This window comes from Trachurus japonicus, chromosome 7, assembly GCF_045865225.1.
Source record: "Trachurus japonicus isolate A0001 chromosome 7, Traja_1.0".
Lineage (NCBI taxonomy): Eukaryota > Metazoa > Chordata > Actinopteri > Carangiformes > Carangidae > Trachurus > Trachurus japonicus.
Genome location: NC_140913.1, coordinates 32,509,768 through 32,525,685, shown reverse-complemented (window position 1 = coordinate 32,525,685; position 15,918 = coordinate 32,509,768). Strand labels below are relative to the sequence as shown.

The following is a 15,918-nucleotide window of genomic DNA, read 5'->3' as shown; positions in this document are numbered from 1 at the left end:
GTCATTTTTTACAAAGTTATTTCTCTTTGTAAAATGTAAAATTGGAGATGAGAAAATATTAAAAGGCAATATGTATACAAATTTATATTTTAATCGCAGAAGTTTTCATGTCTTTATCGTGAATTTTAGTTTTTCCTCATGGACAACAAAGACCTTTCCCGGAGTTCGGTCGCGTAAACACCGTCACATCCTGTTCCTTCTGCAGCTCAGTTTTTTAGGGGCCTGCAAGAAGAAACGAAAACAAGGTGCATGTCGCCAGGCTGTGTTGTTTTTCCCTACACCAGTCACAGTTAGGCCCAGAGCGGGTGCAGCTGATCACTTAGCAGGAGTAAATGATAAGTTTTAATCGATAATGCAGATGTGGGAGTGCTGAAATGCAGCTTTCGGGTGAGTACCGCCGCGCTAAGGGAGCGTCTTTAAAGATCAGCGCTAGGAAATAAACGTGGAGGTGCGTAGGTAGCCAGGGGACTGCAGTAATTATTAAAAAAAAAAAGAAGAAGAAGCCATATCTGAATGTACATGCACAATAATAACTAGAGCAAAACGGACGAGAGGAGTTTATTTTAAAATAATAATCTCAGTGGATGTCGTAGCTGTTATTAACTCGACTGTAATTCATTTAGCCATTATAAAAGAGGTGATATCTCTCCTGGGTGGGTCTGATTACAACTACTACAACTATTAAAAATCAGTGGATTCAGTTCAAAGGGGGAATTAAAAAGTTTTGGTAACTATTATTCAGGAAACAGTGTGATGTTTGTCAGTGCTTGTTTTGTCCAAACTGTAATGCAGACCTAAAAATGACAAAAAATAAATAAATGCAGATAATAGAAAATGTTCAGCAAATTCTTAGATTTGAGAAGTTGGGGCCATGAGCTATTTCGTATAACAATTGCCAGTTATTTTTCAGTCAATCAACTAATGGTGGACAGTCATATCTTTAATTAAGTGTTGTGTATTTCATATATTTGTATGCAAAATGCCTCATTTGGAAAGTACCAAAAGTTGTGCAGTGACATATAAAACTAAGTATAAGTATACAGTGCCATAAATAAAAAGAAAGAAAGAAAGAAAGAAAGAAAGAAAGAAAGAAAGAAAGAAAGAAAGAAAAGAAAATACTCAAGTTATATAAAGGTCTCAAATGTGTAAGTCACTTTTATTCCCATTGTTTGAATATAGAACAGAATAGCTATAACAGGGGGCAGATGTTTGTTTTAACCATTTTCATTAGAAAAACAACAATGATCAAAATAATTGGTGATTTACTTTCTGCTGATCGGCTTATTAATTAATTGACAAAGTTATTTAGCGTAAGGAGGCTAAAATATCACAGACAGCAGTAAAGAGACTTAAAGGGATAGTTCACCCTAGAATGATATTTCGCTCATTATCTACTCACCCTCATGTTGACTAAGGGCTGGAAGAAGTTTCAGATTCCTCCGTGGCTTTTCTGAGTTACAGGGGGTCTCGGCATAGCAGTGCATCTGGGCCGTAAAGTATACCCCCGCAGCCCCCGCGAGGCGGGGGGGCCCCGCATGCCGTGGGGGCCCCGCCCCCGCCCGTTAAGCCGGGTTTCCACCGAATCAACGGCCTTTTTTTTTTTTTTTTTTTTTTTTTTACACCGCAACATATGGTTCACGTCATGATAACTTCTGTATTTTGGCCATTCAAGCTTCCACAGTCCATATTTCTCTTCTTTGTTTGATGTTTCAAGAGACTTTTGGTTAAGTTAGCTCCTAGGCAGGACTGTTCTGCTGTGTTTTCGCCGCTGTCAACCCCCCCCCGTCATCGCGGCCATCGCCTCGCCGCCGCCGCCCCCCGAAACCCCCCCCCCCACCCCCCCCCCCCACATCACGCCACCGCGTGATTCGCAGTAACCGCACTGACGCATACTGACGCCGGCGCAAATCACGCGAGATTTGGACGGACCAGGAAGAGGAGCTTCGAGAAGCTTCCGCTACAAACAAGCTTAAAATATAGACTTATTTAATTTTTTTCGGGACAATTACGCAATTTGGGGCTTCAGCACAAGACGGACATTACATACGAGCATCATGGAGGTATTTGGATGTTTTTTTGTGTGTGTTTTTTTTACGAAGAGCTCCGGTGTCCCTTTGCAACCGTTATATGGACATGCACTGCTATGCCGAGACCCCCTGTAACTCAGAGAAGCCACGGAGGAATCTGAAACTTCTTCCAGCCCTTAGTCAACATGAGGGTGAGTAGATAATGAGCGAAATATCATTCTAGGGTGAACTATCCCTTTAACATACACTTTTAAATTCCTCATAATTGTCCTCTCACTATAATAATTCGAACTACGAGCACTTTGCACTTTATTGTCAAACAAGCAAACCAGCACTTTATCTAAGCACGTTTCTACTTCACACTTTACATCAGAAGTAACCTGTAGGATTGTCTATCTATGTTTCTATGTTGTTGATGTTGTACATTACTATTTTTATTGTTTTTTGTTTGTTTGTTTTTACTATTTTTATTGTATTGTCATCTGGGATGTCTGAATTTGTGTTTTATATAATGGACTACCCCAGTGTTTTTCAATCTTGGGGTCGGGACCCCACGTGGGGTCGCCGGGAATTCAAATGGGGTCGCCTGAATGTCTAGTAATTGATTTTAAAAAATTACTGATAAAAAATGTTTTTTAACTAATTAACAACAACAACAACAACAACAATGAGTTTGTATTTGGTCATAAAAGAGTCTCATATTAATGTGGATGAATCTACGTTACCACTTGTTAAAAAGGTTGGGAACCACTGCAGAATAACACACAACATCTGTATCAAAGCAATAAACAAAAGCTTATAGACAGAAAATGAATCACCATTATTTTGATTAAGTGTTTAAAGCAGAAGTAAGCGGAATATTTGTGTTAATATAAGTCTTAAATGGTTATATCTTCTGACAGCAATCACTTCTATAGAGTGTTTGGTCCGAAACACGAGTCTGTCAGTCACTCTGCTCTGCTGTAAGCCGAGGAGAAAACTTTCCTTGTATCCTACAACCTTTATCCAATGAGGAGAGAGAACGGCATAAAGGGGCGGTCCTCTCTGTGTGTGCAGCCAAGGGATGCGCGTGAATGTGGTGACGTAGGGACGAGGGCGGGGACTGCTAACTCCATCGGCTGACAGGAAGTTAGCCAAAACCACCGGATCGCTTACTTCTGCTTTAAAGGGACAACGAGGAGTTTCTATTTGGTTATAAAAAAGTCTCACGTTAATGTGGATGAATCTACACTACCCACACTTGTTAATGGGCCCATTTTCGATAAATATATCGTTTTGTCTCTATCATTATTTTGTTATTATTAGTGGTGGCGGAAATGCTGGTCGAGCCGACCAGCGTTTCTTTACTTTCGGTTTCGTGGCGAGTCATGAGAATAACGCCGCCGAATCGCCGTTTATGGTCGGAACTACGACGGTATGTGATCGTCTTCGAACCTCTGACTTTAATTCTTGATGAATGAAAACATGAGTCTGTCTTGCGCCGGTCAAAGAAATGTACGGTGCGCGGAGGCTCATAAATGTAGTGTGAAAACGCTTCGCTTTTCCAAAACTCCTCGTTGTCCCTTTAAGTGTTAATTATTATAAACTAGGCCTGGGCGACGTCATTTTGCCCATGTCAGTAAATTTGGTTTAAAAAAAAGAAAGAAAATAAAAGTTTTTGTCTTTTTTGGCTGTGTGTGTGTTGGTAGGCTATGTTCATGTCCCTTTAAGAGCCGTACTATGTGCCTCGACCCGTCCAGGGCAATAAATAGGTCCAGGGGTCCTATTTTTTGCAGGGGGGGGGGGGTTGAGTAGTTATCATCCATTTATCATTATCGAGGCGAACTGCTCAATATATCGTGATATTGATTTTAGGCCATATCGCCCAGCCCTATTATAAACACTCATATCGTTTTTGTCTCCTGCAGCATCGGTTCCCAGCGCGGCCGGTCAGATGCCGGCGGCAGCAGCAGCAGTCGGGAGCGGCCATGCTCAGCGTGTCCTGTCCTCCCTCAACCAACAGAGGGCGGTGGGGAGGTTCTGTGACGCGGCGCTGAACGTTGGAGGGGGCGTGGTCTACCTCGCCCACCGCAACATCCTGGCCTGTTTCAGCGAGCTGGTCCAGAAGTCCAGCACCTCCTCCTCCTCCTCCTCCTCCTCCTCCTCCTCCTCCTCCTCCTGCATGGAGCTCTGCCTGCAGGAGTGTCCCAACGACGGCCTGGAGCTGCTCCTCAACTTCGTCTACACCGGAGAGCTCCGGCTGGATGCGGACAACCTGGACAAGGTGCAGCACGCCGCCGCCAGCCTCGCCGTCCCAGAAGCCATCGCTCTCTGTCAGCAGTTCAAGGAAACATCTGCATCTGCGTCCGAGGAGCCGCCGGTTCCTCTGAAGCGGAAGAGAGGACGACCGAGGAAGACGACGTCGTCAGCAGCAGCAGATTCAGCTGCTCAGTGTTCAGTCAAAGAAGAGTCCACGGTCTCCAGAGACCCAGAGTCCAGCACTGACGCTGACACCACCAGCTCAAGCTCCACCACCATCACCATGACGACCACCACCACGACCACGCGGTCTGGTCGGGTGGTGAAGGGCCCTAGGAGGCTGGTGACGGATGAGGGCCCCAACACTGACCTCACAGCCACGGATGCAGCCAATAAGAGAGCAGCGGAGCAACGGAGTGACGCTGTGGAGAAACAACAAAACCCAGAACAGACGACTGGTGAACCGGAGGTAAGAGATGTTTAAAGGAATCCCTATAGTCATAGCAGTAGGTTCGTTTCCTTTATTTGTCAGTGCAAGCTGTTTTTAGAACGGCGGAGCAGAGCTGTGAGCTGCTCAGAGCTACGCTACGGAGGCTCATGGGATTTCTTGGTTTCCCTCATCAAACTCATCAAATACACAATCCAACAACTCCACAACGCTCTGGTGGACAAGTTGTGACCTGCACATTCACCACGCTATGAGATAATAACAGAACGTTACCAGACAGAGTTGTTTTAGAGGGAAATTCATGCAAAACCGCTGATGCGCTTTGCCTTCAGGGACAGTTTTTCATCAAGCAGTCTCTGCATTTCCCTCTAAAACAACTCTGTCTGGTAACGTTCTGTTATTATCTCATAGCGTGGTGAATGTGCAGGTCACAACTTGTCCACCAGAGCGTTGTGGAGTTGTTGGATTGTGTATTTGATGCGTTTGATGAGGGAAGCCAAGAAATCCCATGAGCCTCCGTAGCGTAGCTCTGAGCAGCTCACGGCTCTGCTCCGCCGTTCTAAAAATAGCTTGCACCGACAATTAAAGGTAACGAACCCACTGCTATGACTATAGGGATTATGGCAATGGGCCAATTTGCCAAAATGTTGAACTATCCCATTAAAGTGTGAGCGAGAGACGATGGGATGTATTGAGATTTTTTAGGAAACTATAACACTTTATTGAACAAATATAATAGATTTTTAAAGTTTGGAATAAGTATTTTTGTATTTTTCCCACACTTTCCTTTAATCTTATCTGTCTGTTGTTCTATACTTTTACTTATACACCTTTTGGACCATATGGTTACTTCAATTACCTTGATTTTCAAGAAAAAAAAAACTCTTTTAGTATCCTAATCATTGTCTGGTGTTGAAATTTTGAATAGCCAAGTGTTTAAATGAGTAAATAAGGCGATATAAAACATCAACATCAACACAAAATCACAGTCACCGTGTAAAACTATTGATTAAATATTAACAGACAAAACAGTATCACACCAAAAACATCTCAATATTATGATGCATCATTGTGATTTTGTTTCTCTTGTGTTGTTGCAGACGCCGGAGTTACACATCGACATGAATGATAACGGTGCAGGTCGAGGGCTGGAGGAGGTCGAGGAGGCTGAGGAGGAGGAGGAGGAAGACGAAGAGGAGGAGGAGGATGGAGGAGATTTTGATGGAGTCACCGAGGGCTCAGACGAAGAGTACGTGCCCGTCGCCGAGGCCTCTTCTTCTTCCGCTCCGTCCACGTCGACGGGACGGAAACGTAAGAGCAAGACGACGGAGAAAAGCGAGAACGGCGAATCTGTGGAGGACGAGTCCAGGAAGGAGTCGGTGCAGTGTCCCGTCTGTGACAAGTCCTTCAAGAGCAAGTACTACCTCAAAGTCCACAACAGGTAGAGACACATCACCCTCTGATTATCTGTTTTACTTTAAAGGGATAGTTCACTCAAAATTGAAATTTCACTCATTATCTACTCACCCTCATGTCGACTAAGGGCTGGGAGAAGTTTCAGAGTCCTCCGTGGCTTCTCTGAGTTACAGGGGGTCTCGGCGTAGCAGTGCGTCCATATAATGGTTGCAAATGGATACCAACTGTCTTCATAACAAAAAGACACACCAAAAAACATCCAAATACCTCCATGCTGCTCGTATGTAATGTCCGTCTTGTATTGAAGCCCCGAAATGCGAAATTGTTCAGAAAAAAATTAAATAAGTCTATATTTCAAGCTTGTTTGTAGCGGAAGCTCCTCTTCCCAGTTCGTCCAAATTTGAAAATGCTTGAAGCTTGAAATATAGACTTATTTAAATTTTTTCGGGACAATTTCGCATTTCGGGGCTTCAATACAAGACGGACAATACATACGAGCAGCATGGAGGTATTTGGATGTTTTGTGTGTCTTTTTGTTACGAAGACAGTTGGTATCCATTTGCAACCGTTATATGGACATGCACTGCTACGCCGAGACCCCCTGTAACTCAGAGAAGCCACGGAGGACTCTGAAACTTCTCCCAGCCCTTAGTCCACATGAGGGGGAGTAGATAATGAGTGAAATTTCAATTTTGGGTGAACTATCCTTTTAAAATAACCATGGAGGGATCTAATGTGGTGTTTACTTCAGGCGACACACGGGGGAGCGGCCGTTTGGTTGCCAGAAATGTGGGAAGAGATACTTCAGGAAGGAGAATCTGTTACTGCACGAGATCAGAGACTGCGCTCGAGTTCAGGTGAAGAATAAAAACGACATTTAAGAAGAAAGATGATCAAAGAAAGAAAGTGAATCACATGTGTTTGTGTTGTTATGTCCTCAGACGTACACCTGTGTGACCTGCTCCTCCACCTTTAATGGAAAAGAGCAGCTACGCCTCCACGTGGTGACGCACACCGGAGATATGCCCCATAAGGTGAGGACATGAAGTCTGAAATCTGAGTTATTAAAAATAAATAAATAAATAAAAAGCACCTTCAGTGAAACAGTGAAGTGTTTTTATTTTTTTAATACTTTAATACTACTTTTTAACTTTACAAAACAGTCAGAACGTTACCAGACCGAGTTGTTTTAGAGGTAAATTCATGTAAAACCGCTGATGCGCGTTGCCTTCAGGGACAGTTTTTCATCAAGCAGTCTCTGTATTTCCCTCTAAAACAACTCTGTCTGGTAACGTTCTGTTATTATCTCATAGTGTGGTGAATGTGCAGGTCACAACTTGTCCACCAGAGCGTTGTGGAGTTGTTGGATTGTGTATTTGATGAGGGAAACCAAGAAATCCCATGAGCCTCCGTAGCGTAGCTCTGAGCAGCTCGCGGCTCTGCTCCGCCGTTCTAAAAATAGCTTGCACCAACAATTAAAGGTAACGAACCTACTGCTATGACTATAGGGATTATGGCAATGGGCCAATTTGACAAAATGTTGAACTATCCCTTTAAGTAAAGCAGCTCCTTGTACTGAATTAACCTGCTATAACGTGAGTTAATAGAACAACAATGGACCCGAGGCAGTTCCTCCTCCTCCCAAAGCTCTGCTGATATTTCAGTTTCATCTTCCCTTATAAAATCAGAGGAAACTGAATTAGTGAGATTAAAGAGCTCACAAATTTTGATATTAACTGTTTGTGAAATGTTTTTTCCAGTGCTCATCGTGTCCTGAACAGTTTCTGTACAAGAAGAATCTGACGATTCACATGATGAAGATCCACGGTTACCCCAAACCACACGCTGTGAGTCTCCTCCACCACCACCTGCACTGGGTGATGCCTTCAGGGGTTAAAGTGTTTGTGGGACAGTGACAAATAAGGGCTGGCATGATGAGCAATTCAGAAATATGTAATTTGTATAAATAATAAATATGTATTTTGTTTTCATGATGGTTTTATGTCATTTGAAATGACATTTGCACCAGACTGAATGCCCTGAAAATGTCAAATTATGTAACCACAAAAGAAGGATAAATATTAAATATTTTATCCACCTACAGTGCACTTTCTTCCAAAAACATTAAATTGAAATAGATTTTTTGCTGTGATTCTTTATTTAGAATTTATTGCATTTTAGCATTTTTTTTAATGCATTTTTCTAAATAATGTGATAAATTATGTAGAATTTGTCAGGAAACATAGTGTTGGTTGTAAAAGAAGTGAATTACATTTATTCCACATTTGACTTTGAGATTTATTTCCTGTATAAAGTCAGATTTTATGAAAAAATGAGCAGTTACACCATTTGACACTGGGTTGCATCACGCAACATTGAAACAACTTTTTAAAATTTATTTATGTAAAGTGTCCCCAGTGTCCCAAAACCTTTCTGACCCGGACGGAGCTGCGTGTGCACGAAGCGGCGAAGCATCGCGGCGAGAAGCCGTTTGTGTGTGAGGAGTGCGGCCACCGAGCGTCCAGTAGGAACGGTCTGCAGATGCACATCAAAGCCATTCACAGGTCAGAGGATCATTCATATATTTACAGAGGAGAGAGCTGCTCTGAAGCTGCTGCCGTCTTTCTGTCTGTTGGAGCAGATTCACCGACTGACTGAGCTTTTTGCAGGAACGAGCGTCCGTTTGTGTGCAGCCTGTGTGGACACGCCTTCTCCCAGAAGAACAACCTCAACATGCACCTGAGGATCCACAGCGGAGAGAAACCGTACCAGTGTCACCTGTGTGGAAAAACCTTCAGGACGCAAGGTAACAACCTCACTCACTCCTGGTGTTTTATATCATTAACACAACAAGATGAACACATTTTCAAACTTTGAGGCATTTAGAGACTGATGCACTTAAACCTTATTACCTCATTAAAAACCACTTATATGATGCACATTATTAAAGACAGTTCTCTGACGTCGTGAGATGATACAGCAGAGTTATCCAGTGATAATCGTCCATAAATCCATGAACATGAACTGACAATAACTAGTGTGATGATCTCAAACAATTTGTCAAAAATATAATACTACTTTAACTCAAACTAAACTGAGCTTAAATTTTTTTAAAACTGTAGACGAACTTTAAGAAAACATCCCAATACAAAATGTGATTATTCCACAAACAGATACTTTGTTTCATTGAATGTATATTTTATGTCAAGTGGTGTAACTAGTATTTTTTTATACAGGAAAATAAATCTGGACTCAAACATGGAATAAATGTAAACACTATATTTCTTGACAAACTTTACATAATTTGTCACTTTATTTAGAAGAAAGTTTTCGTTTCTAGGACACATCCTGCTCAGTGTCAAAATGTAAATATAGAAACACAGCAAAAAATCTATTTCAATTTTATATTTTCAGAAGAGAGTATATTTTTTATAAGTACACTTAAATCCACTGTAGGTGGATGAAATATTTAATACTTTTGAGGTTACACCATTTGACATTTTCAGAACCATTCAGTCTGACTTTTGTTAAAAATGGTTTAAATGACATAAAAACCAACATGAATACAAAATGTACATTTTAACAAATCTGATGTTTTTAAAAGAATTTTTAAAGATATTTCTGAATTACTCATCTTGCCACTGAACCATCGACAGTGTTGAGTCTGGAAACAACAAATAAATAAATCTGAGCCTAAACCAGAAATCACATGAGCCAGGTTGCAGATACTATTGATTATATTGATGACTGTCATTTGCATTTGTTGATCCCAGCCAGTCTAGACAAACACCACCGCACGCACACCGGTGAGCGTCCGTTCAGCTGCGACGTGTGTGAGCAGAGGTTCACGGAGAAAGGAGCGCTGGTGCGACACAAGGCCAGTAAACACGAGGAGGGTCGACCGCACTGCTGCCAGATCTGTGGCAAGACCTTCAAAGGTGACTGACAAACAACCAGGTGATCGATAATAAATCAATAATTAAAGGGATAGTTCAACATTTTTGGCAAATTGGCCCATTGCCATAATCCCTATAGTCATAGCAGTACAGTAGGTTCGTTACCTTTAATTGTCGGTGCAAGCTATTTTTAGAACGGCGGAGCAGAGCTGCGAGCTGCTCAGAGCTACGCTACGGAGGCTCATGGGATTTCTTGGTTTCCCCTCATCAAACTCATCAAATACACAATCCAACAACTCCACAATGCTCTGGTGGACAAGTTGTGACCTGCACATTCACCACGCTATGAGATAATAACAGAACGTTACCAGACAGAGTTGTTTTAGAGGGAAATTCATGCAAAACCACTGATGCGCGTTGCCTTCAGGGGCAGTTTTTCATCATCAGTCTCTGTATTTCCCTCTAAAACAACTCTGTCTGGTAACGTTGTGTTATTATCTCATAGCGTGGTCAATGTGCAGGTCACAACTTGTCCACCAGAGCGTTGTGGAGTTGTTGGATTGTGTATTTGATGAGTTTGATGAGGGAAACCAAGAAATCCCATGAGTCTCCGTAGCGTAGCTCTGAGCAGCTCGCAGCTCTGCTCCGCCGTTCTAAAAATAGCTTGCACCGACAATTAAAGGTAACGAACCTACTGCTATGACCATAGCGATTATGGCAATGGGCCATTTTGCCAAAATGTTGAACTATCCCTTTAAATAAAAACATGATCATTAACGACTTTTCTCTGTGGTTTCCGTCTCCACCAGCGAGGGAGCAGCTCCGCGTTCACCTGCGGCGCCACAAAGGCATGAGGAAGTTCGAGTGCATCGACTGCGGATACAAGTTCACGCGACAGGTTGGTGTCTTCGCCGTTAATCGATCAATCACTTCCTCGCGTCTCCGTCAATCCGTCACTCCGTCTATAACCTGGCACCAAAGTATTTAGTAAACTACTTCTCCAAAGTCAGTGACACACACAATTACTCCACCAGGGGGAGCTCCACTGACTACAGGCTCTGCCGATTCAAGAGCTGTATGGGAAAGTTTTCTTTTCTTTACTCAGCAGCTGTCTTGTGGAATGGCCTTCCTTTAAACCTTAAAACTGTTAGCTCCTCCTACTTTCTTTTTAAGTCCTCAATAAAAAAATGGTTAGCCAACCGATAAATTAAATCAAAAGAGCCATGAAGCACTAGATTATTGTATTGTTTGTTTGTGTGTGTGTGTCTGTTTAATGTTTTGTTGTTTCTGTTTGGGACCTAATCTCTTGTTTTATCTATTTCATCTTGTTCTTTCTCTTCAATGTTGTAGTCTATGTGCCTTACTGTCTTTCTCCCATGTTTTTAGTCCATGTGTTGTGTGTTTGTCTTCCTTGTTTTTAAATCCATGTGTACTGTCTACCATCAAATAGGACCACAATGGAAATAAGCCTTTGGGCTTTATTGTGTTTTTAATCCTTTTGAACACTTGTCTAATGTTGTTCAATAAAGTTTTCAATCAATCAGTCAAAATCGATCCGATCAGAACCCAACCGTCTCTTCCTCTTCCTCGCAGGCTCACCTGAGGCGACACATCCAGATCCACAAACGCACCGAGAACTACAACCCCCGGCAGAGGAAGCTGAGGAACGTGGTGGTGACGGACGTGGAGGGAAGTTCCGTTGCCGAGGGCGAAGCCGCCAAAACGGTCGGAGCGTCGCTGATGACGACGGCGGCGGACTACGTCGTCACGGCAGCGGCGGCGGACGACAACGGCTCCTCCTCCTCCTCCTCCTCCGGCTGCGTGGTGAGGGTGGTGATGGAGCCGAGCGACGCGGTGATGGAGGAGGTGGTGACCAATCAGACGCTGGGACACGTGGAGGCGGCGGCGGCAGTGGAGAGCTTCACCGTCCCACAGCTGGTCACCGAGGCGTTCGAGTCCACGATGGACTTGGAGCTCAGGGCGCCACAGACCTGAGGGGCCGCAGGTCTGATAGCCACAGACTTAAAGGAATAGTTCACCAAAAAAAAAATTAAATTCAGTCATTAGTGACTCCCCCTCATGCTGATGAATACTCCGGAGTAGTTTTTTATTCCTCAAAGTGCATCTGGAGACCCGGGAGGCCGGTTCGTAGTCCAACCAAAACTTTATATGAGAGTAATAAGGCCCGACACAAAAACGTCCATAAAACTACACAAAAACCATTGAATATTCCTCCACACTGCTCGTCCACTGCAATCCAAGTGTCCTGAAGGGAGATAGTCCAGAGTTTACTGGAAACTACGTCATTTAGGACATTTCTACATCCTAAACAGTCCTGTATTGAATTTGCCTGAGGCGACACATGCGGACGTGACCGGACTTGCCTAAATGACATAGTTTCCAATAAACTCTGGACTACCTCCCTTCAGGACACTTGGATTGCAGTGGACGAGCAGTGTGGAGGAATATTCAATGGTTTTTGTGTAGTTTTATGGACGTTTTTGTGTCGGGCCCTATTACTCTCATATAAAGTTTTGGTTGGACTAGGAACCGGCCTCCCGGGTCTCCAGATGCACTTTGAGGAATAAAAAACTACTCCGGAGTATTCATCAGCATGAGGGTGAGTCACTGACTGAATTTCATTTTTTGGTGAACTATTCCTTTAAAGGACAATTCAGCCTGGGGCTCTGGTTTCTATTTTTTTTTAGCTCTAACAGAATGAATCATCAGGTTTTCTTTTTACTGTCTCCTGTTCTGCAGTAGTTCTGTCTGTCCCTGCATCACCACAGCAGCATATAACGACAGCAGATGGATCTTTAGACTGTTTAGGCTGTTTACATCCCATAAAACCACAATTTTTTTTCACAGACATCAGATGTCTTCAAACATACACCAAGGGGTCTCATCAGGGGTTCACTTCAATAAAGACGATGTGTCTGGAAACAAAGCTGTAGTACAAAGTCTCACAAAGTCTTGTGTGAGAGTTAAGTTGCGGTATGTTTACAGATCGTCTGAAGCTCCCGTCTGTTTTATCAACAAAGGAGGCACAACGTCTTCGTAGCAGTCAGAGTAAATCTGGATATTGTTTATTCTACCTTTATTATGCGCTACATGATGCAGTTCATAAATCAAGTCGTATTTTGATCAACATTATGTCAAATTAATTATTTCACCCGTAAACCGTGTAATAGGCGGGATTATGTAGAATTACGCAAACATACTGCGCGCATCAAGACAATTTATTGCAGAAATGTTAGTGGAGTTCAATCAGGAGAGCAGATTGTAATCATTTGCCTTTCACGCTGGCCGGCTTCAAATTTGATGAAACACATCGTCTTTCTTGGAGTTGAACAAACTCCTCGGTGTGTGTTTGAAGCCTTCTGATGCTGTCTTTGGAAAAAAAAAAAAAGTGGTTTTATGTAAACAGTCTAAGATCCGTCTGCTCCCATCATACGCTGCTGTGGCGGTGCCGATTCATTTTGTTAGACCTGTTAGAAACTAGAGCCCCAGGTTGAATTTACCTGGAATTGTCCTTTAAGGAGCCGCCGCAGCCACAGACCCGGTGTCTGTGACGCCGTCCTGAAGGAGAAGCAGCACTGACCTGTGACGGGTGAAGTCACACTTGGCCTTAAAGATCCAAAGATGAACCTGAAACCACGTCGACTACTGAAGAGAGCGGAGCAGAGTCGTTTTAATGACTGAACAGTTCACACACTTTGTGTCTAAACCTGCACGATTCTAAAAAACTGAATGTGAAATACGTTTTTTTTTCTTGTTTGTTTTATTAATATTATAATGAACTTCTTCTCATCAGTGTCCCTGCTGCAGCTTCATACAGAGAGAGGGTTAGAAGATCACGACCACTGTCACAGCTAGAGGCTAGTTAGCTTAGCATTAGCTTCACAAGAACTGGAAACAGGAAACAGCTCAGTAGCCGTTAGCATTGTTAACCTCCTTTTATTAAATGTGATGATTCACTGTGTTTGTTTATGAGCTATCAGTACATTTCATTCATGTATTTCTTGGTTTAAAGGGATATTTCAACATTTTGGCAAATTCTCCTCTCACCATAATCCCTATCAGTAGGTTCATCACCTTTAATTATCGGTGCAAGTGAGTATTTCCTTCATGTGTCGTAATGTTACATAATTATACACGATTATCTCGTAGCGTGGTGAATGTGCAGGTCACAACATGTCCACCAGAGCATTTTGGAGTTGTTGGATTGTGTATTTAGTTTGACGAGCTAAATGTGGAAATACCATGAGCCTCTGTAGCGTAGCTCTGAGCAGCTTGCGTCTCTTCCCCGCCGTTCTAAAAACAGCTTGCACCGACAATTAACGGTAGTGAACCTACTCCTAAAACTATAGGGATTATGGCAATAGGCCAATTTGCCAAAATGTTGAACTATCCCTTTAACATTTCAATTATTCTACAAACTGAACAATAACGAGTTAGTTAATGAGCTTCAGACTAACATTAGATTATCACCATGTCTCCAGTCTTTATGCTAAGCTAAGCTAACCAGCTGTTGTCTGTGGTTTCATATTTAATTTAAAAAAAAAAAAAAGTGTTGATTTTTTCATTTAACTCTCTGCAAGAAATCAAATAAACGGTTCAAAATGTCACTCCTGGTTAAAGTTTTAAAAGACATCCTGTGGAGTTTTGTGACTGTGAGCTGTAGCCTAATAAGACTATGGAGCAAAGTTTCTTTTTGCTGATATTAGAAATCCAAAAACAACGCGCTCAATCCTCCAAAAGTATAAATGGGTGCTGAATCCTCAAGACAAAAGTCCACACAGAAAATGTACAAATAGCATAGTATTTATTGCCACACGAACGTTTCAGCTTCAGCGTGTACCAGGCAAACCACTACACGATACATTACACACACAGGTGTTATTTATCAGTATTCAAGTGTTTTTTCTTTACTCTTCTCTTGTCACTGTGGCTGCTGCTCCAGCCGGATTAGTGACACCTGTGTGTGTAACGTTATGCAGTGGTTTGCTGTTCGTGTGGGAATAAATACTTTAAATTGGAGTACGGTCCTGTTTCTTTTGCTAAGTGTGATGATGATGATGCTCAGACAAATGCAGCAGATAATAATAAAAACAGTGAAGGAGAAGGAGAAGAAATCTGTTATTTAACACGGTGTATGTAATATGTTCCTTACATTTAAACACATTTTGGTGAGAATCAGTGAATATGAACATACATTAGTTGTATTTAAAACACCACAGGATGCTCTTATTGTGAAAAGGTTGGACACTGGATCATAAAGAAGTAGTTTTATTGGACGGATCAGAACTTTTTTTTTTTAAACTCAATGCATTAAAGCAGAAGTAAGTGATATTTTTGTGTTAATATAAGTCTTAAATAGTTATATCTTCCAACAGCAATCACTTACATAGAGTGTTTGGACTGAAACACGGGTCTGTCAGTCCCTCTGCTCTGCTCTGAGCCGAGGAGAAAACTTTTCTCGTATCCTACAAGTTTTATCCAATGAGGAGAGAGAACGGCATGCAGGGCTGTGTGTGCAGCCAAGGGATGCGCCTGAATGTGGTGACGTAGGGACGAGGACGTTATGGTGCGTTCAAGGCAACTCGTGTTTTTCCGACCGTGAAGTCATATCAGTTCGATCTGGTACGAGTTCACCGGTCGGAAGTTACGAGTGGCCGTTATAGTGACTTTCACAGGTAAAACAGGTCGGAAAAACACGAGTGGGTTGCCTGGAACGCTACAAAGTCGTAAGTCGGGACTTGAAGCTGTAATTTACGGTTTCAAAAGCCTGCCTGGAACGCAGCATTAGCCAAAACGACCGGATCGCTTACTTCTGCTTTAATCCATCTCTCTTGTAACTGCTGTTCATTGTTTCTATTAAAATCTGTGTGAA

The 15,918-nt window shown here is 42.5% G+C and overlaps 1 protein-coding gene across 1 annotated transcript; it reads left to right on the top strand.

Moving 5' to 3' along the window:
- Positions 1 to 186: 186 nt before the first annotated feature.
- On the top strand, positions 187 to 12,067 carry zbtb48 (zinc finger and BTB domain containing 48). Its single transcript, XM_085782900.1, has 11 exons — positions 187 to 387; positions 3,935 to 4,734; positions 5,814 to 6,154; positions 6,881 to 6,986; positions 7,071 to 7,163; positions 7,890 to 7,976; positions 8,539 to 8,693; positions 8,799 to 8,935; positions 9,903 to 10,067; positions 10,835 to 10,923; positions 11,619 to 12,067. The coding sequence occupies exons 1-11, from the start codon at positions 375 to 377 to the stop codon at positions 12,018 to 12,020; spliced, it is 2,388 nt and encodes a 795-aa protein (XP_085639026.1). The 5' UTR covers positions 187 to 374; the 3' UTR covers positions 12,021 to 12,067.
- Positions 12,068 to 15,918: the final 3,851 nt, after the last annotated feature.

Excerpts from the sequence above, each read along its gene's own strand:
- zbtb48 (XM_085782900.1), top strand. Across the intron at positions 7,977-8,538 it reads GTTACCCCAAACCACACGCT|TGTCCCCAGTGTCCCAAAAC; the intron begins GTGAGTCTCCTC and ends ATTTATGTAAAG. Across the intron at positions 10,924-11,618 it reads GATACAAGTTCACGCGACAG|GCTCACCTGAGGCGACACAT; the intron begins GTTGGTGTCTTC and ends TCTTCCTCGCAG.